Raw genomic sequence first — 22,394 nt, forward strand, 5'->3', positions numbered from 1 at the left:
CAGAGAATGTTGTTTTATTCGTAGACTCTTATAGCTAATGCTGTCAATTAGATGACTTAAAAAAGAATAATGTTTTGTTGATTTTATTCTTAGCGACTTTTTCTTTGTTAAGTTAAAATTTAATACTTTCTAGTTAAATTACAACTTAATACAGGTTAAAAGTGTTCATCTAATGTTTTTATTGTGGACTATATCATTATTATATGTATAATAACAACCACACTTGTTTAGATTCTACTATATTTCATACAGAAAGCCCAAACGATTATTAAATATTTTTGTATAAATTGTGATAAACATTTGTCAACATTTTTGTTCAGTGATGCATGGCATTACCTGTTTGAAAAGAGAATGTCATATTTCCCACTCGTTGTACTCCGTAACGGAGGCTGAAAGCTGCCGTGTAGCCATTTTCTGGATCCAAACCGATTATGTCTACGAACGTCGTATTTCTGCCGACTGTGTAAATTTTGTTTGAACCATCCAGCATGTACAAGATAATGACGATGTCCGTTCGTCCGTAGCAGGATTCGGTTTTAGGAAGATCCCATTCCAAGCGAACGCCGTTGGCATTACTCTTAGCCACACGAATATTCTTTGGACCTGAATCTGTTTTTAAAAGATGGAATAATCTTATTGGTATAATAATCTGGTAGTTATTGCTCACTTTTAAAAGGAAATGAACGCGAATAGACAACTTTCATTTACAATTTCAGAGAAGACGTTCAAAATATAATATGTGACTGGCATGTTTTATTGTATCTCACAGCAACACCCAAGTCCTTTATAACATGCACATTTATAACTTCTGATATTTATTAGTAGTAGGTTTACACAATTAAAACCAAAATAGTTTGTTTTCATAACCTGATAAATGATTATGCAAATAGTATGTCTGTTTGACCTGATTGTGTTCATTACCTGATAATTTTCCTTATGGCTATTTATACAATATGTGTACATATCCAATCATAAGATTCTTTATAATCACACATTTGGATAGCCCTTGCGCATGTTCATTTATTCGTGCAGAGTACTAAACGAATTGAGCTTAGACCCTAATATGTTAAACGCATATCTTGGTGTGTTTTTAGCTCATCCTTGACTAGTCCATGACTCATTGTTTCTTTGTGGCATGTTGAAAACATTGGCCTCCCAGTAATCACTGGTGTTGTAATATATGATCATATATTTTAGTTTTAACACGAATGTATGAACGCATTATGCGCCTTTGTCAGTTCATAGCTTTATTTTTAATTAATGTTTCAGCTGTATGAACATTTTAACCTGATGCAGTAACAGTTATATAACGACCTCTTGTTCTAACTCACCAAAAAATACCGATCGTTGGGTTGGTTAATTTATATTTTGTATTTTGTTTTTATGCTCATTAAAATGAAATCTTCGTAAACACTTGTTCTCATAGACAACTAAAGATCATTCTGTCAACTCCATAATTTGCTTTTTTGGTTCAGCCATATTGCACAGTTGTTATTTATCTTAGGTTTTGAACCTGTTTCCCAAATGTACTATTAGATTAAAGAAGTCATATTCGAAACTGGTAGTAGCCTCTAGCATTGGTTGAACGTCCATGCTGCTTACAAATACTTGAAGTTCCATGCTAGATAAAAATCATTGAAATAGGTCAGACAAGAGATCATTGTTATAAATCTACCTATTTTCATTGTAATCTATATTTTGCATCAAATTGCCTCTATGCACTTATTTTGTGCATCTGTTTCCCAAGCATTGTCTTTAACAGACATGTATTGACGCATTCCGCTTGATGAAGCTTTTAGGAGTCTAGATACATGATGGCGGGTTTTACGTATCATATTAACCATTATTTTAAAGTTGTATCATCAGCACGGTGTTCTTGATTCAGCGTATCATATAGTATTATATGATTTCCTCCTTATATTCCATTCTCTTTCATCATTAGCATGTTATGGTGTGTTACAAGTTCAAGTCATACCACCGTGAACTTTAAACTCTCATGATGTGAAAAATCTTCACGTTTTGCATACAGCATTCATGAACTCTTTCAATATATAACATAACATCAATCTTTCCTTCTATATCTTACACTCATACAGATCACCCAAAGAATTTAGGTTTTGGTATGTCTTGACAGTGTTAAAAATACTGGTAGTCCTTTTTTGGCATGTGTTTAAGCTGTTAACTCTCATTATAAGGTATCTGTAGGTGGTATAGCTGTATCCTTAACCTTTCAAGGATATTCTATATCTTTAAAGGTAAATATCTTTCCTCAAACATTCAGACTGCAATTTATTTTCGAAAGCTTTCATCTTTCTTCAAACTTTGATCATTCAGACTCTTCACCAACTGTTTCAACGAATGCTCAACGAATCTAAGGTGATGAACAAACATGACAGACGTGAGTATGCTTGGCAGTAGGTTTCCATGGATTGGTAGTTTCCAGGTTCGTCATTCACCGGTTATAAACGCCGCCATGTATAGCTTATCGTGTGCTGAAGAATGGCGTTAAGCCTATAAGAACAACAATAAACTTGATCGTCCTATTGTAGTTATTTTTGTTCCTTTCTATACGAACAAATCAACTTTGAATTATTTGGTGAATTAAATGTATTTCGCATAATTTTTCGGTTTCAATTTAACTCCTGATCTCGATTTCGTCTACTTCCTTGAAGAAATGATGACTGCCATAAATAGATAAGTAATAATGAAAAGGTGCATGAATTAAACTTGTGGTAATTATGAACTGGACCTCTATATTTCGCCATCAGTTGATTGCGGTCGCGAGCTTTGCCGTTCTACACCTTGTCATTTATAAAATATAACTCAAGGATTTTTTACACTAGTGCGAGCTATGTGCTACATGATAAACACTTGGTGAGTTAAACTGTGTCTCATCTTTGTATGTAAACAAATGTTTTCAATTATATGACTTTAATTCAAAATATAATAGTGTCTTTGTACACTATGGGTAATATGCCTTTTTATACTGATCTGAGGTATAAATAGATGTCAGATGATATATTAGTTTGTGTCTATGATTGTGCAAACGAACCTTTGACACATATTTGATTATTTGGAATGATACAAATCTACCTAGATCATTCTGTGAAACTCAAGTGTACTTTCCTTCCTGACAAAACCTTTCAACATGTCAGCGTGCCTTTTTTTCTTAATTTAGACAAGCTTAGGAGGCCTAATTTATTTGTTCTGTAGGCAAGGTGCATCGGAGGTGCAGCTATCATCCAATATCTTGTACACATTAATGGATATATCAAACTCATCCATATCGTCAATTTCCCCAGACATATATCGCATCAATGGCTATATGATCTCAAGTGCATATTGATGTTGTTCATAGCTGGTGTATTCTTTGCGGATTTAAAATCAACTCAGTAGCCTTATGGGCGACCATGAGACAGTACAACATCAATGCCAACGACATCACAGTAATAGGGCACCTCTATGAAAAGCCGACCAGTGCAGTATACTTCAACGGCAGCATAGGGGACTGGCTAAGAACAACAGCCGAGGTCAGACAAGGCTGTCTGCTCTACCCCACACTACTGAACATCTTTCTATGGTATTTTCCATTTTTTGTCAGATATAGAAAATTTGATGTTAAGATTGTATCTCCAGAAGTTCGTATTATCGACTGTTTATTATCAAGAAGATGAGTCTATCAAATGCACACTTGGTGCCATCGGTGATCATTTAGCGGGTAAAAAAAAAAGATTATTCATAAAAGCTTTGAAATAAAACTTCTGTGTTTCTTTCGCTGAATATCCTAATGAAACGAAGACTAACGCTTTAGTCTTAGCGCTATTGTTAGTTCTTTGACTTGATATGCTACCAGATTATTGAGAGGTTCGTTACATACTTCAGCTTATGTTGCTGACATCCGTTCAGTATTTAACAGCCTGTGAACAAAATGTTACCACTGCCTAAGCTAATTTTGCACATGGCTATGTTATCAATCCCGATGTAAATGGAATAGATGTCACCCTTATTTAAATAAATGGTCCTTCTAAATTGTGTCATTATAGTCCTCGCGCAAAATGAAATAAGTGTAATATTTATATTTGCGTAAAATGTTGACAGCCTCAATAGAAAGGTGATTTGAATATTCACAATCTTAAATGTCTATGACTAATATTATTCTTGGAGTGGAAATACAACCAGATGCAATGAGGAGAAAACCAATTTGTTTTGACAAATGTCGATGAATGTATTGCACAAATAAATGGAGAAATACAACAAATTATGCATGTGCTCTCATTATCATCATCATCATCATCATCATCAGTCCCGTAGTCTGGTAGACCATTTGGGCACCGCACAAGACCAAACACCCAGCTTCATCCATTCTTATCGACTCTCCGTCTTTCTCAGTGCGTCACTCAATGTCAAGCCTGTCCACACTCGAATGTTATCTTCCCACCTCTTTCTTTGCCTGCCTCTCTTTCTTATTCCTTGTACAGTGCCTTGTATGATTTTCTTAGCAAGTCCTGATAATCGTGAGACATGCCCATACCACTGCAGTTTACGTCTTTTCACTGTGATGATAAGGTCACTGTGAGGCCCAATGGCTTGTCTTATCCTGTGCCGTATTTCTTCATTGGTGACATGGTCTTTGTATATGACACCGAGGATCTTTCGGAAACATCTCATCCCTGTGGTCAGTATCCTTTTCTCTAAATCAGCTGTTATGGTCCATGATTCACAGGCGTAGAGAAATATATCACCAGTGAGTTCATCAGTCTGACTTTTGAACTGAGTGCGATGTTTTTCTCGTTCCAGATGGGCTTCAGTATTTTCCGCGTTGCTGTTGTCCGTGCAATCCTGGAGAGTACTTCAGGTTTCGATCCATCATCTGTTACAGCTGCCCCCAATAACTGAAGCTGTGGACTGTTTTTAGCTTTGTACCTTGGACCCCGCTGTCAGTGCTGATGCCCATGGTGTTGTTGGTAATCATTTTGGTCTTCTCTGCACTGCTTTCCATGCCGTAGGCTGCAGAAGCTTTGTCCAGCCTCGCTAATTCTTGTTCATTTCCTGCTAGTCCATCAATGTCGTCGGCAACGTAAGTTGGTGATTATTCTGCCTCCTATGTTGATCGTCCCTTCATGCTTTTAAGCGTCTCTGCCATGATTCTCTCCAGAACGATGTTCATTAGTGTGGGGTAGAGCAGACAGCCTTGTCTGACCTCGGCTGTTGTTCTTAGCCAGTCCCCTATGATGCCGTTGAAGTATACTACACTGGTCGGCTTTTCATAGAGGTGCCCTATTACTGTGATGTGGTTGGCATTGATGTTGTACTGTCTCATGGTCGCCCGTAAGGCTGCATGCCCTACCATGGCAAATGCCTTCTTGAAATCCACAAAGCCGTGGTACATCTCTTGCTGTTGTTGGAGGTACTTCTCATCCAATATCCTGAGATTGAACATCTGCCATGTTGTGCTGCGCCCTGATCTGAACACTGCTTGATCCTCGGAATTGATTTTTGCAGCCTATAGCTTTAGTCCGTTCAGCAGTATCTTCAACATAACTTTGCTTGGATAGTTTATAAGACTGATTGTACGGTGGTTTTGTCACTGTTGCAAGTTGCCTTTCTTGGGGAGGATGATGATCAGTCATTGGGTCCATGACGATGGCCATACTCCTGTTTGTAAATCTTGTTGATGATGTTTGTGAGGGGGGCTAATCATTGCTTCTTTCCCAGCTTGACTCCATTCTGCTGGGATGTTGTTCACGCCTGCTGACTTCCTTGTTTTCAGGAATCTCACTGAGGCGTCAATTTCTTCAGCATAATAACCTCTGGATCTAAGGGGTTTTGTTTTTGGGTTGGGGGTTTGGGTTGTCTATTGTTGGCTCGGTGGTTTGTAAAGTTCTGTGTAGTACTCTGTCCATCGTTCCAGAATATCTTTTTCATCTGTCAGGCAGGTTCCGAGTTTGTCCAGCAAGGAGATAATCCGCCATTGTTTTGCGCTTGTTAGAACTTGGACCGGTTGGCATGCTTTCCTGCTGTTGTTCCTTTTCAAGTTTCGTCAATGTCTTTCGACTGTTCATCTACCCAGTTCTCCGTTGCTTATTTCATGCTTTACTTGACTTCCCGGTTGAGTGCCTTGTACTGCTCTACCCCTTCTGTGTCGTTCTTTTTCTTATTTAGTTCCCTCCTCTTGTCACACAGCTTCAGGACCGCAGCTGTGACCCAGGGATTCTTGACTGGGCGATCTCTCCCAAGGATCTTGCTGGCTGTTTCGGTCGTTGCTATATTGAAGGTGTTGATTAATGTGTCCATGTCGGTATTGTCAGCATCGAGGATGGTGAGATGTGCAACTTTCCCACCAATCAATGCCCGGAAGGCATTTTGCTACTTCGAGATCCTTCAATTTCTCGAGATCAAATTTCATTCTTGTGTGTCTCTCTTTCTTGACCTTCTTTAGATGTATCCTGAAGGTCATCATCACCAGATCATGGTCACTTCCTATGTTCGCTCCGTGAAAGCTTCTAGTCTTGGTGATGTTTACACTTGATTGTACGCGCAACTTAACCATGATGTAGTCAATCTGACTGTGGTGGTCTCCGCTTGGGCTATGTCATGCCCATCTTATGGATACTTTGTGTTTGCCGAAGGTGTTTGCCAGCATAAGGTTGTTGTAACGTGCGAATTCCAGTAGCCTCAGTCCTCTCTCGTTCGTTATTGCATTTCAGAAGCACCCACATGTTCCTTTCCAGTTCAAATAAGCGTCCTCGCCTACTTCGCATATATTCTACTTTGAAACAATTTAGCGATTCATTGTGAAAATGTGCATGTTGTTCTACAAGCAATACAAAGTAGAAGTTTATACAATTGAATTAGTTTGCAAGTGATAGAAGATAAGAGGATGCTGATCAGCTTTCAGAAGAGATTTAAGACGTGGACGATGAATCTTGAACAAAACGAATGACCTTAAAAAAACTAAAAATGAACTGTTGGTATCATTTTCATACGAGAGAAATCGTCAAAACAACAAACTATATATATATATATATATATATATATATATATATATATATATATATATATATATATATATATATATATATATATATATATATATATATATATATATATATATATATATATATATATATATATATATATATATATATATATATATATATATATATATGTGTGTGTGTGTGTGTGTGTGTGTGTGTGTGTGTACACACATAAACGTACACACACGTTATGTAAATAAACAGGTAATATAGTAATATAGTTGCCATTCGTTCCATAATGTTATCAGGTTATTAGCGAGAGTGGAGCCATCTGTCTCCTAGCTGTCATGCATCAGTTCCCTAACTCACTTGGCCATGCAATTCACCGCAAAACTCAAGGATAAAACAAGGTTGTAGGAAAGAACTCGTATGGCAAACTGAATTTAGCAATCAACTATATCCACAAATCCACTGAATGTCTATTGAACATTGAACGTCTATAGTTGAAATTTCATTTTTAGTTGATTCTTTTTCCAAAAGTGAACTCTGTATATCAGACAATGCAAACATACATCATAAAAATATTCTGGGAAAACACAGACTGAATGTAGATCATCCAGGAACGTAAAACTGTTAATGTGAACCAAACGAGACCTATGTCTTTGAAGCTTGAACTTAAGAAGAAACGAAAATCTGATCATAATCACAAGATAGCATGTTTCCTTACGTTTCACGATATCAGAAAACCTTAATTATGCTATAACACCCTTGTAATGCTATGATAAATATTTTAGTTAGACCATATATATTTCAATCAAGATGCCTAGTACAATTTAACGTGCATACTCACAGTGTTCAAGGCCACGCAGTTCATTTAACTTTTCCATCTAGAAGAGAAATAATGAGTTTAATGACAACTAACTGTTTTAAAATAATCATTACTCAAATTTTCAATAATGTATAAATTATTCAATTTCTCAAAAGGAAAGTAATATATGATGTCATCTTTGTAAGATATATATCGGAATAACAACACAATCTACAAATTAAATCATAAAATACATCAACCTGTCCTTGCAAAATTAATATTTGTAGTCGCGATGCGGGAACTGTTGTGGGATTTATATGAAAGTTAAATCTAAATTGCACATCTAGGAAGTTTCTAGTTTCTCAACCCCGTCATTTCACTAATAGATTTAGGTACTTATGATTGCCGTCTCGTTATATCAACTCAGTATTATCGTATGTATTTCAAACATACAGGTTGCTTTGTAAATCTTAATAAAGTTTAAACGCTGATATACAGGAGAATATCAATAGATGGCCTAATAATAATAATAATAATAATAATAATAATAATGAATTTGTATAGCGCCTAATCTTTAGAAGCTCTAAGCGCTTTACAATACCTATAAGATAAAAATCATATAATAATATTATTACAAAAACAAACATCATGAAATTAAAAAAAAAACATTAAAAAATAAAAATAAAAAAAAATAAAAATAAAATAAAAATAATGTTTACAAAAATAAAAATAAAATAATATATAAAAAATTAAAAAAATAGAAAATAAAAAAATAACAAATAACAAATAACCAAAAAATAACAAAAAAAATTAAAATAAAAAAATAAAATAAAATAAAAATAAATAAATAAATAAATAAATAGAAATAACAATTAAGGCTATAAAATGATGATTACATACTGTAACATTAAATGTTTTTTCTAACATCGCTTGGTTGTACACTGTAACTTCTACAGTTATGTGTACATGATCAAGCTCTTCTTGTGCCGTCATAAACCAGCAGTTGTCAAGGTCTAGAACCTGATTCCGAACAAAGCACTTTTCAAGGACGCAAATGCAATCAACGTCAGGACATGATATCTGTAAATAATAGGATATTGCTTGGTAATTAAAACGGTCATACAAAAAGCAGCACTAAACGTGCATTTATTTACTTTAAGAGTAACCATTTGTGAATAAAAACAACGTGGCTTAATACGAGCAATTGCAGCTCGTTTACATCTTGTGTCTAATTTAAACGAATGCTTGTAGAACGACAAGGATTCGATACATCATTGGAAAAAATTAGAATAAAAATTAGAACATGATGAACAAGAGACTATATAAGAAATGAGGCAGACGAAATGACATTTTTATACAGCGACGTACATCTGTTCATAAATTGAAGCACCAAAATCGATTGAACTTTAAGAAATTTAAGACAAAAAGCGAAGTAAACAATATACATTTGGTAAAAAGTACAAGAGAACGCTCATTTAATAATAAAGTAACATTACATTAAGAAAACAACCAAATTCAAGTTAGAATTTAACAATAACATTAGTACAAAATAAACAGAAATTGAAAAGAAACAGATCTTATATTTAATTTACGGAGAAGAATATGCAAAATGGAAAGCATAGGATAGCTGGTTTGTGTAAAATACAGTCATATGTTGCACTGTAAGTTTCGAAAGTTCTAAACGCAAATCTTAATTAAATCTTAATATTTAATCATTTAGACTAATTCCTTTACACATTTAAATAGAGTATCAGAATTGTGGGATACCATCGAAATAATCAGTTTCTGACATGCAAATGAGACATGTTGAAAATAGATTTTGCAGTACAGTGTATTTGTTATTCTTTTCGGTGGACTATATGTGTCTTTTATATCTAGCTTTACTTGTGGTAGCTTCATAAGCTTAGCTAGTATAAGTAGCATTTACTCTTTATGAGCTGGGCATTTTAACTAGAGATAGATCAATCCTTAGTAATCCATATTATTGAAATTGCAAGCATGGCAAAGACTTCCAAGATATTTCAAAAATGTGATGAGGTTTTGGTACATAGAAGGAAACGTTTAAGATTTTGTCAAATTTGATACCTCGAAGCAAAGTTAAGAAAATAATTTTATATATCTTGAAGATATACGTTTTTTTTATTAACAAGTAAAACTAGTAATATAATACGCACATTTTCTAAGATTTGGAGTCTGCAAATTTTCGCAAGGTTACAAGTTTTTTAAATGAGGTATACATAATAGTATGGTTGCCCACTGGATAGAGTTGGAAAGGAAGGACTCGTACAATTACTCCTTTGCATGTAATACAAATATGATTGAGCAAAAACCTGCTAGCAAATTATTGCAATTTAAAAAAAAGTTTCAGTTTGTTTAAATATGTTATATTCATCTCTCAGAAGGACACAGGAATGCTAGTTATCAATAATTACATACATATTTTTTAAAATATGTATCTTGTCTTGAAATGGGGTATGTATTCAATAATTTTAAGGCGAGATTTCATTACATCCTATCACGGTTATCATAGCCTTGTCACAGTTATCATAGCCTTGTCACAGTTATCATGGCCTTGACGGAAGCATAAAATTAATATCTTGATGAGTAGCATAAACTGAAAAACATTTTATTCTGTTGAAGATACAATTTAAATGTAACGTAAAGAAACTCACATTCTTTTGTGCTCCAGCGGCCGATCCACTGTACTGCACGTGGCCCGTATCATCCCGTATAAGTCTAAATCCAATTTTATGAATACCACTGTTGTCATCAGCAGCTTCGAATAGAATCCTGGTGAATGTAACAATTAGAATTATTACTTTACAGTAGAAGGTTTCATGTATTATATTTACTACGTTCATGTGTATAGGTCTCTTTGAATAATTGTCACATCTTTCTTAATTTATTTTACATGAATCATAATACTAAATTAAACATAACTACAGGACACTCATTCAGTTTTCAAGACTAAAATTTCCCATATTTGTAACTTCCATGAATGCAAAATTTCTTAATATATGTTCTTTTATTGATTCAAGCTGTTCCTTCATATCTGTTTTTTGTTAATGAAATGTATTTTGAAATAAATTCTACAAGGAGAGTTTGACACCGTTTCATTACGATCACGTCAGTTTAATTACCATTGATTTATCTAACCCGTGCGATAAAGATTTGTTTACTTTTTGGGACTTTAATTGTGTGTTTAAATAATATGAACGTTCGATCCTGGGGTGCCCCGAATGGCTGAGTGGTCTAAAGCGCTCTCCGTTAGGGATCACTGCCATCTCACCTCTGTCTGCGTGGGTTCGAGTCTAGGATTCGACCAATGTGGGTATGTGAGAAAGCTTGCCAGTAGCTTCTCGTGGGTAGGTGGTTCTTCCCGGGATTTTCCCGTGTTCTTCCTCCACCGTTAATACTGGCCGCCATGCATAGCCTATCGTGTGCTGAAAAATGACGTTAAACCCCATAACAACAAAACAACGTTCGATCCTGGACTGAGTCCAACGGTGGACATATGTTTGAATAAGCTCCCCTTTTATCTTTCATTGTTTCTGAAAAAATAATTTTGCAAATAGATTATTTACATTAATGGAAACTGATGTGTCCATGAGAGTGCAAGTTCTAAATACAAGTTGTGTTACCTGGACGTGTAGGTGAAGGTCCCGTTCTCTTGATTACGTACAAAATGAATTGAACTCTTCTTCAGCTTTGGTGCGGATGAATCAAAGTGAACTTCTGTTCTGTCTGTCCTTGTGTTTCCAAGAACGTCATGAGCCCTGACCCAAACTCGTGCAGTTCTTCCGTCATTCACAGTTGCATTAAAAGCCAATTGCTCGTCTAATCCACTGATGTTAAACCATCCCAATGTTGGTTCCTCAGTGGCATCTGTGAAACCTGTTACTGCCTCAAAACGGATGATGCCGTTCTTGTTTGGTTTTTCATTGACATTTCTCTGACCCTCGTTATCGTCCAAACCAGGAGAAACGAACCTGTATGAAATGCATATTTGTTGTTATATTTTAACTACTTGAATACGGCGGATTTGTACTACCTGATCCCACTACCCGAAACCTAGTGTACTGGACTCGCAACGTTCAGAGTCAAGTCATAATTTCACGCTGAGGAATGAAATGTAAGAGTTGTATTTATAACAAGGGTGAGGCATGTGACAAAAAGAGCAAACTATTCACAAAATTATTGTTTCAAATTCTGTACTAAATGAAAACTTTTAAAATGATAATATTCTGAACACCGGCCGAAAAAATATAATGAAATCAAATATTCAAAGTTACTGCTTAGAATAGAGACAGCTGAAGAGTATCAAAAGATAGCCATAATAGTTACGTAACTGCGTCCTTCTGAGTCAAATTTGTTAATAAAATGATAGTCATCATAAAGTAAAATTCTTACTTTGTACTGTGAAGTATGCCGTCCTTTTGAATGTCAAGGAACTGTAATGGATATGGCTTAACCTTGTTTAGAAGTTTTCCGTCTGTGATGAACTCATTTACAAAATGATTCTTCCATTGGACATGTATTTCTGTTTTATTTCCTACTTTTGTTGTCTGCCACATGTAACCTGTCTCAGGTACTGCCGAGGAAACAAACATTCTTTTATCGTCATCAGTACTCAGGCTAATGCTTGAATTGGGATCATACAGTACAAGGCGTCGACAGATGTTGGAGTTATTTGCCTTATCAGCTACTTGGAGCAGCACGGAAAACATGCCGCCTTCTGGTGGAGTGTACATGTATCGATAAATGCCATCATGTGTATGGTTGAAGTCCTCAAGGTGGACAGGATTTAACGGCGACTTTTCTTCTAGTTCTCCATATGGATCTGGGGTGAGTTTAAAAATTTCCAAGTGATAGCGTTCCAATTGTGACAGATCGTCTTCCCATCCAGCCCAAGAAATGTTGATTGGTACCTGCGAACAGTATTTTATCAACGTTTTACTGGAACTGATATATGCGTGATTAGTTTATTTTTAGTCAGGGACAATCTGATTTATGGGCACGCCTTAATGCATTGATATGTGGATATTTTAATGCATATAAACCACGCAAAGATAATATATATATATATATATATATATATATATATATATATATATATATATATATATATATATATATATATATATATGTGTGTGTGTGTGTGTGTGTGTGTGTGTGTGTGTGTGTGTGTGTTCGAAACGTTTTAACTGTAATCAGTTTTCATTGTAAATGTTAATTTTATATCAGTAGAAATTACCTTACTAAATTCTTTTTCAATGTGTAGGGGAACATCGGCTACTGATCTACATTTAGCTGTTCCGTTCGACTCCAAACAGTGTATCGGCGCATAGAAATCAAACTTGAATTCAACTTCCTTCAGACCCGTTTGACCATTATAATTTTGGGTAGTCCAGATATTCTGCGGACGATTTTGATCAATCAGGCTCCTATAACCACCACTCTTTGCGTTAAAGACAACACTGAGCCTATTGTACGAGAAAATTAAATTATGTATAACATATCTCTAGTTTTAACCAAACCATGAAGTCATCAAGATTTAAGTTTGTGGTAAACCAATTTGTGGAAAAGAAGGCCTCTGAAATAAAATTTGACTGAATATATGTTAATGTCTATACATGGCAGTAAATACGTTGAAAACTAAACCATTAACAGTCGATAAAATCTTTTGATAAATGAGTCTTCTCTATACAGTGTTATGATTGCATAAATGATTTAAGCGATAACGATAATACATAACGTGAAAAACCAAGATGTTCTAATCAGAATTTTTTATTGCCCAACCTTCTGCTAGCCAAGTAAAATACAAATATAGTTTCATTCAAACCTCTATGGGCTTTAGAAAGTATCTCGCTGACACGCGTTTGTAATTCAAACCTCTATGGGCTTTAGAATGTATCTCGCTGACACGCGTTTGTAATTCAAACCTCTATGGGCTTTATAATGTATCTAGCTGACACGTGTTTGTAATTGTATCTCGCTGACACGCGTTTGTAATTCAAACCTCTATGGGTTTAAGAATGTATCTCGCTGACAAGTGTTTGTAATTCAAACCTCTATGGGTTTTAGAATGTATCTAGCTGACACGTGTTTGTAATTCAAACCTCTATGGGCTTTAGAATGTATCTCGTTGACACGTGTTTGTAATCCAAACCTCTATGGGCTTTAGAATGTATCTCGCTGACACGCTTTTGTAATTCAAACCTCTATGTGCTTTAGAATGCATCTCGCTGACAAGCGTTTGTAATGTTTTTTAATCAGCGCAATAAAAGGTAAAGATGTCAGCCAAGTGAAAAATGTTTAAAAAACAGGAGAAAATGCCGCAAGGAGTTACATACCTAAATCTAACTATTTATTATATCGCCGCCATCCCTATCAGCAGGAAACACAAACAAACGTTACAAGTTTGTATATTAATGCTGAGCCTAAACATCGGGATTGAACCTAACAGCTTCTTCCTGTCATTTGATAAGAAGGTGGCATGAAATGCTTACAACCCAGTGTTAACCAATTTGAATATCGTGTTGCTGAAACAAGTTACCGTATATTTTGTAAGCCTTGCTTATTTTCACATAAAATGATAAGAACATTTTTATAACATACAAAGGTGTATTTCTATTTGCAGGCATTATAACAAACATAATTCATCCAGATATCAAGAATGGTATTTTCAGGAGCAACTACTGGGGAAGATATTAACTATCCATTTCGCGGTGTTCTTCCACATCTTTTCCACATTCGTAAATGGCATTGGCCACTGTCTTGATGTGCTCTTTTTCATGTGTTCGATTAAACATTACAGTTGCAAAGGCAACTGAAGTGACAGAAAGTACAAATTAATAATACGAACTGGGGAATATGTGGTTGCAGTAAGACACGATTATCTTCAAACCAATTGCTAAATTGATTAATAGTAAGTACAGCAATGAAATTACTTTCTTATACGAGTACAACGACAGAGAAAAATCATTGACATATCATACAATGCAGCTATAAAGAACTTATGTTTGATACTCAAAGCATGATTTTCACGGGTGCTTTAACGTTGTGCCAACCGAGTGGCTAAAGTTATGCATAAAAGTTATACAACAAAAGTACAAATGTCTATTCGATATCTGTCCAAGACGGCTTATTTCCAGTTTTGTTTAAAATGTATTCAACATCTTGCAGGAGCTACCACGTATATGTTCAATTAGCAACAAAACACACATAATTCGTAAAGGAAGTACTATTAATCTGTATACTGACGCTCATTGTTTCTAGCTTGATGTGATAAGTAAGTGCGAGAATAGATTAAATGGTAGCAGTCTTAAAGCAAGAAGATATTCATTTTCAAATCAAAAGAAGGACAATGTTAATACTCACAAAATGTATATTTGTATATATAAAAAACTGTGAATATAGCAGCATCACTATCAAATATGGGCGGCTTCCACTTAGATAGGTAAGAATGAGCTTTTCACCGGGTCTGTTTATCTAGTAAATTACTCAGTTGTGCGGTTCAAAAATGTCGAATATCTTAGTATGTTTCGTACTTTTATCTTGCTTACACAATATTATATGCATTTTCATTGTGTATTTGTTTAAAATAAATAATAAGTATTTTACACTGCTATGCATAAGAAATAGCTGGAATCGGAATTGATCAGTGGATAGGATTGCTTTTTTGTTTGTGCACCTGCAAAATTACACGCAAACAATACTGAAACTATTTCACATAAAACTATCTCTTTTGCATAATAGTTTCCTATAAAATATCCACATGCACAATTGATAATGAACTAATTTGGGGCTTCTGCCAATTCATTCTACAATTCCCAGAAGTTCACTTTTGCGCGTTATGGCTTAAGTTGTATAGAATAAAAGGAGAGACAGAGACAGAGAGATCACCAGTCGCCATGTTCTATGTTCGTTGAGAATTGATTGTCAATGACTGTGCAGTTTACGATGTCATCTCTGGGTTTGATACCAGACAGGTCTGGGCAGCTGTAATTCTTTACTTGAACAACGTCACGTGTTTGACCCCCTGGACGTTGAAATAGATAATATATAGACACTTTAAGACAGAACAAACAAACAAATTCAATAAAATATTAAAATGTTTAGCATTAAGTAAATCTACAAGTCTTCTCAATAATGCAAATAAAACGCCTGATATAATTCGACTTGAATCACAATTTGGTCATGATTTAATCGCTCTATAATTAAAGCGATAAGTGACACTTTGTTGAAGTTAGTTAATATTTCTTCACTGTCCTATCACCTTTTCACAAGCTGACAAACATATAAATGCACCACACTATTACCCGTTCAAGCGTCGTATGTTTCAAATAGATAAAAAGAAAGATTTGTTTTCAGGCGGAAATGACAGAAAAGCGGCTATTATTGTTCATTCAATACGATCTCAGATGTTATATATATATATATATATATATATATATATATATATATATATATATATATATATATATATATATTGTCACGTTATTAGTAAGGAACAATAATAGCCTGATTGCAACATGTATATGCTAGACCCTGAGGCTAATTATTCGCTCCATAAATGTTGCGAGGTAAGCCGACATCAAAAAACTCGGAGGGGATGCCAGTTGTGTATAACATGGCCATAGGAACTTGTTACTGGCGCCTTATTCGGCGGCTTGCGATTCACAGGTAAGTGGCAGGAATTGCCGGTTTGGACTCAAAAGAACATCAAGTGGGGGTCGTGAATCCACCCTTGACAGACTGCCGGGGAGGGAGCAATTTCTGCTAATTATGTAGACCACGGGTGAATCGACATCCACTCAGGATTGAGCAAGGCGTGGCCACCACTGGAATCGCAAGTTTAAATCTAGTGTTTTGAAACTAGAAGTTAGTAGTCGCTAAACCGTCTTGCGGGAATTACATTAGGACGTTCTAATCTAATCCGACGTCTTTCGAAATTGGCGGGAAACATTGTTATTCTGGGAATTACAAAGGAACTTCGGAAAGGTCAGTGACTTATTTGCTCGATTGTCGCAATCTATTACGGCAAGGTAATTGTACTTTAATTATATGTAGTATGTATATTTCATTACTAGAATCATTAGTACGTAGAATTACAATTTGTAGGCTTTGATTCATTTGTAGTGTTTGAGCTACATACATATTTTGAGATACGAGCAATGTTTATGTAAAGAATTAATATTAAAATTCGCTATTTGGTTAATTCGTAGTAACCTCGTGCATTTATTCATGCGATATTCTAGTTTCGCAAAGGTTAACTTGAATTATAATTTTGTATAATGGTTGCAGTGGGCAGAATTAGTTAATATGAGTATGTGACTATTTGTGTATACTTTGTAGGAGTATAATGTGTAAGGATATATCAGCGCATGGATATGTGGATATCTGTGTACACTTTGTAGAAGTGTAATGTACAGAAATGCGTCTGATTATGTGATATTGTTCTGTATAATAAGATTGAGAATCTATATATCCCGATGTGATGAAATCTACTGATATATGCATGATAAGCAGTTGATATCGTGTATACCATACCAGAAAGTATGGGTATTTCGATGTGCACGAATGCATGACCAAAGAAGGTAATGGCTTTTCTGATGATAGATTGTTGTTTAGTGTGAGGCTAGATAGCTAGAGGAATATACTAATGTCCTTGTGTGTATTCGGACAGAAAGCTTTTAGGAACCTGAGGAACTTTATTGTAATAAATATGGAGTATGCGCATTTGGTTATAGCGCCCCGTTTTAATGAATTCTTAGATGTGTGTGATTACTTGTGTGATTATTGGAATTCGGCGCCATGGAAATATCCCTAGCCAGAAATAATGTGCCAGTTACTCGCAGCAAACGTCATGGAGTCGAGTGTTAGTGAGTTTCCTTGATACCATGGTTCACTAATAGTGAATTCAGGCCAAAACCGAATGAATGTCCCTGTCGTAAGATATTCCATATTGAAATCTAGTGGTGTACATTGGTGGTGTTACTGCAGTGGCAGTATTTACGGTAGGAAACAGGCAAATTACACAAATGAATAAATAAGAAGAGACTTTGCAGATACCGTTTATGTCCCCATGGGGGCAAATATGGTGCAGTTATATTGGCGAAATGTGCCTGGAGAGCATACATTGACTGGCCTAAGGTGGCGGAGTTAAAATAATTCCCAGTGTTAGGGGATACTCATATATTTTCTAAGGCGTGAACGGCTGGCGGTACGAATACCTGATAAAGATAAACGATGCAGATGTGCGGTTGATATATATGTGGCAGGTTGTTTTATATGTGGTCTTACATTAATTAGATTAAAATTTATGCATAGAATGGACACGTCAGGCTTTCTAATTTACAACTGACGTTGTATGGAAGGCTTTGGAAAGTTGGGGTAAGCTTATGACTTCTAGCGAGAATCGCGTCAGGGTTTGACAACCGCTCGGTCAAGTAAGGATCCTTGGCTTGTAACTATATATATATATATATATATATATATATATATATATATATATATATATATATATATATATATATATATCGCTACTTGTATCCATAAATGCCGGTTGTTAGTTATAAAGGACTGAAATGATATTGGAAGCTCATGAAAAAGAGATCTCGAAAGACTTACAAATCAGGCGAGAAAGTAATATCATTTGTGTTCGAGTGTGAGAGAAACCAGTCTAACGTAAAAATAAATAAAACACTACAAAGGTTTTGTCAATTACAGTGACAAAGATTCCAGAAAAGATTTTAGGATCCCTCAACACTTACAAAGAGATTTTAATCGTACAGGGAGAATTTACGATGATTGTCTTGAAGCCCTTACCAAATCGAGGAATCTTTGATATATTGAGCAGAATTTGACCATCAACAATTCCAAAGTCCGATGCGTGTACATAAAAAGGCCTGATGGAGAGAGATGGAGGTATGTAGATCGACTCGAACCCATATTTCAGGTAGTTAAAATCCTTCTGGTTACTCCAAAATGTTTCTTTCTCTTTTGAGGTACCATCCATTGAATAGGCAAATTTGAAAGAGTTGTCCGTACGTCTAACATGTGCCAAAGTAACCGTGCTAAGAGCGATGACTGGCATTCCTATTTCTTTCGTCACTGATGACGAAGATAACAATATTATTAATAATAATAATAATAATAGTCCTGGCGGTGTTGTTTGAATTGAAGAAGAAGACGGTAATGAAGTAAGTACCTTTCATTTATATATTTTCATTTGTAATTCAATTTTGAGGATATGAGATAGGTTTAACAAACGCTTTTTACATTATACTTTAAGTTGTCGCACTTACTGTTAACGTAGACACTCTTTAATGGTAACCTAACTGCAAGACGATATATTAATGGATTATCTCGAATTAACGGCGTAGATCTTTAAGGACAATGTCTCGTTTACATTCAACTTAAAGCACTAAGGTTTGATTGTACTTGTCCAAAGTTCTAGGAAATAACAACTTCAGCTCAAGTGAGAATATTACGTTTGTCTAATTATTATTTTTCACCAATAAACATCGGATACAAACAAACAGTTTCCTCTTTCATTACTTCGTATGTTTCTAGATAGATGGAGAGATAGAAAAAGACAATCATACATACATACATACATACATGCATGCATACATACATGTTTGCATACATACATACACACAGACACGCATACATACATGCATACATACATACATACATACATACATACATACATACATACATACATAACCATGTATATGCGTACGATCCCAAACGTATCCAAATGTGCATCTGTTTACATGCCTACGTCTATGCGTATATTTTACAGATTATAGATATGAATGTGATCCATAAAAGGAAATTAGCAGCTAGTTTACTTGCTAAACATGCATTTTGTTGACTCCCGATGAATCCTTTATCACAATCACACCCATCCGGAAATCGGCATGTTCCTGGGTAGCATGGTAACAGATGCGAGCATTCCACTGAAATTGTAACGAAAGCTGATATCAGTATGCTGTCTCCGGTCAGTGGTGGTGGGGTTAGAGACGCTACTGGGAGCATTTGTATGCAGATTAACTTTAGATGATGTTTCACCTTCGCTTTTTGTAACGGGGAAACTCAGCACCAAAAGTATATTTTGGGAGAATGGGTATTTTGCAGTGGAGGCAGGAGGTTGGCAACAAAAAGAAATTGTTCTCTGTAGCAAAACCATTGAGCATCCAGCGATTGCATAGCTATAACCTTTAAGCATGTATTTTTCTCAGTGATACATTTTAGCGATTTGAGTGTTGTAATGAGATCTGTATATTAAATCCCTTCTGAATGTGTCAATATTTATATTATAACTTTAATAGAACCACAAATCAATAAATTATATTTCTTCAAAGATGAAAATACAGACTTTGCTAAATTATACGTTCCCTATCTGCTACAGAGCATAAATCAATCAAATAACATCCTTATTTAAAAATCCAATCGACTTTGAAAAAAGAGAAAAATATTCAGATTCATTTAAATAGCAAATATGTATATACCATTCAATTTAATTGTTTAAACAAATTAGGTAAAGAATAATCAAAGATGTACTTGGATTATATTTGAAAACTTGATTAGAAGAATATAAAAAAGTGTTTTCTAAAGCGTGTGGGATATTTTATTCCATTTTGCGATTAAGATAAAATGATTCATAGTCTGGGTTTTTTCCCATAATAAAAAAAAAAATTGGTGTTATTTTGATACGTCAGTGCCATTGTACGAGGTATATTAATATGGCAAAGACATCCACGCTAGTGAATGTCTACAGTTGCCACAATTGATCTAGTCTGCCAGGTTCGATTATAATTTCAGTCTTGTGCATAATTATATTTTATTAAAACAACCTATTTTCTATCGTTTTCCTCTCGGGATTAGATCTTTAAATTTTGATGTAAAAATTACACTTTTTTTCATTCGGCACTTTTATTACTGCAGACAAAGAAACATGATATCTCAACGAGAATGGCCTGAGATAACGAATCCATCTTTAGAGGGATGAAAGTATAAAGAGGCAATGGCGATTTTCACAAATTGCCAGAGCCATTATCGTTTGTTGATACTGAGACTTAGTCTAACGTTCATGATTCGCTTTTCATTACATTCTTGTCCGTATGCAATAGCATTAAGTCAAAGTTTAATCATCTACCATGACGAAAAATTGCTAATTTAAGAATTGAGAATACACGGATTCTATTTTTCCAATCTTACCCTGCATATGGAAAATATTAATAAGAACTCTTTACGAAACAAATCCTCTTTTCAATACCTCCTGGCGTCTGAACAATTCAAATTGTGTGTGCATATTTAACACTAGGAGAAACAAAAAATTATTGGTGTCCTAAATTTCAAATACGAATACAAATTTCACTATAGTGCGGAGTTCAAAAAGTCACGCCATAAGTACAATAATTCGCTATGAAATGTTTCAAAATTAGAAGCTCACTAAGGGATTTTTACTGAATTCACCAACTCAGTTCACAAATTGAAGTTATATACTATTTCAATTAGATTTATCAAAGATGAAATCGGGTCAGCATATATAATGACAGATACTTGGCTTTTTAATCGATGGCCGATGCGTCCTATCGTCTCGAAACGATACAATTTAGATAAAGGCAATGAGGCCATGTATATTCTTATATATTATTCACATCAGCATTGCCGTTTTTAGATAAACGTTAAGGCTAAAGACATGTGACACATTTGCAACTTCATCTAGTTCTTCGTCAAACTTTTCTATCATAAGCAAAAACAAGATACACCACACATAAGCTGTTCTTTATATGATATCCATGGAGATGGGAATTATTTCTGGATCAAAAGGACTGCAAAGAAAAATAGTGGAAACAATAAATAATCAATTCCATTTATATTTAAAAGTAGTTTCGAATAGGCCGTGATTCAGAGTAGAAAACTGCATTAATTTTACAAAGCACATGTACAACTCTGCCCACTTACTATGGAGCCACCACGAAACCTTAATAGCCACACACTAAATATTTTCATCTGACTTCGATATATTTGCTCCGTTTCATTAGCGTGACAATCTGTTTTCTTCTTTGACAAAGGTTTGTCATAAAAGATAACATAATTGTCCCTCGAACTGATCTGACACACAGATATCGGAATTTGATAGGTGTGCTTAATAGCAAATGAACTCTAATTGATGTATGTGTCTTTAAACATCAACTAATTAGTGTTCAATATATACGACAGATTTGTTACCATCATTGGCGATGATAATGCAAACCGCAAAAGCGAACGTAGCCGTGATAGATATGGTTATAACATCGTTACGTCTAATCCAATATATTGCCAATGGATTGATCTATCGATCGGCTGTTGCTATTATAATTCATCCCGGAACAGTTAACAAAACAACGAGGCAACAAGTTTTTTTTAAAACTAAACAGCAAATAATTAAGATTTTTTCAGATTATGTAGACATACAACAAAAAAAAAACAGTTTATAAGGCCGTCAAACTTGTTTAACGTTCTCTATTTATTTCGTAGTAATTATTGAAGGTCTTTTAAGTAAACACTTATTTCAAACATTAATATCTAAGACAAATGCGTTTGGGACCTGT

General features: G+C 35.0%; 1 protein-coding gene across 1 annotated transcript in view; it reads right to left on the reverse strand.

The window, feature by feature from the left end:
• The window catches only part of LOC149775982 (uncharacterized), a 60,777-nt gene that overhangs the window by 16,957 nt on the left and 21,426 nt on the right, over positions 1 to 22,394 (reverse strand). Inside the window, exons 5-14 of the mRNA XM_089941101.1 lie at positions 19,647 to 19,754; positions 18,616 to 18,900; positions 15,691 to 15,826; positions 13,040 to 13,268; positions 12,196 to 12,713; positions 11,427 to 11,774; positions 10,458 to 10,575; positions 8,686 to 8,865; positions 7,828 to 7,864; positions 337 to 609 (exon numbers count right to left, since the gene is read on the reverse strand). Of these exons, the coding sequence (XP_089797227.1) occupies positions 337 to 609; positions 7,828 to 7,864; positions 8,686 to 8,865; positions 10,458 to 10,575; positions 11,427 to 11,774; positions 12,196 to 12,713; positions 13,040 to 13,268; positions 15,691 to 15,826; positions 18,616 to 18,900; positions 19,647 to 19,754 (2,232 nt within the window). The remainder of the gene's footprint in view (positions 1 to 336; positions 610 to 7,827; positions 7,865 to 8,685; positions 8,866 to 10,457; positions 10,576 to 11,426; positions 11,775 to 12,195; positions 12,714 to 13,039; positions 13,269 to 15,690; positions 15,827 to 18,615; positions 18,901 to 19,646; positions 19,755 to 22,394) is intronic.

The sequence above is a fragment of the Sinohyriopsis cumingii genome, chromosome 18, assembly GCF_028554795.1.
Source record: "Sinohyriopsis cumingii isolate HCF-2022 chromosome 18, ASM2855479v2, whole genome shotgun sequence".
Classification (NCBI taxonomy): Eukaryota; Metazoa; Mollusca; class Bivalvia; order Unionida; family Unionidae; genus Sinohyriopsis; species Sinohyriopsis cumingii.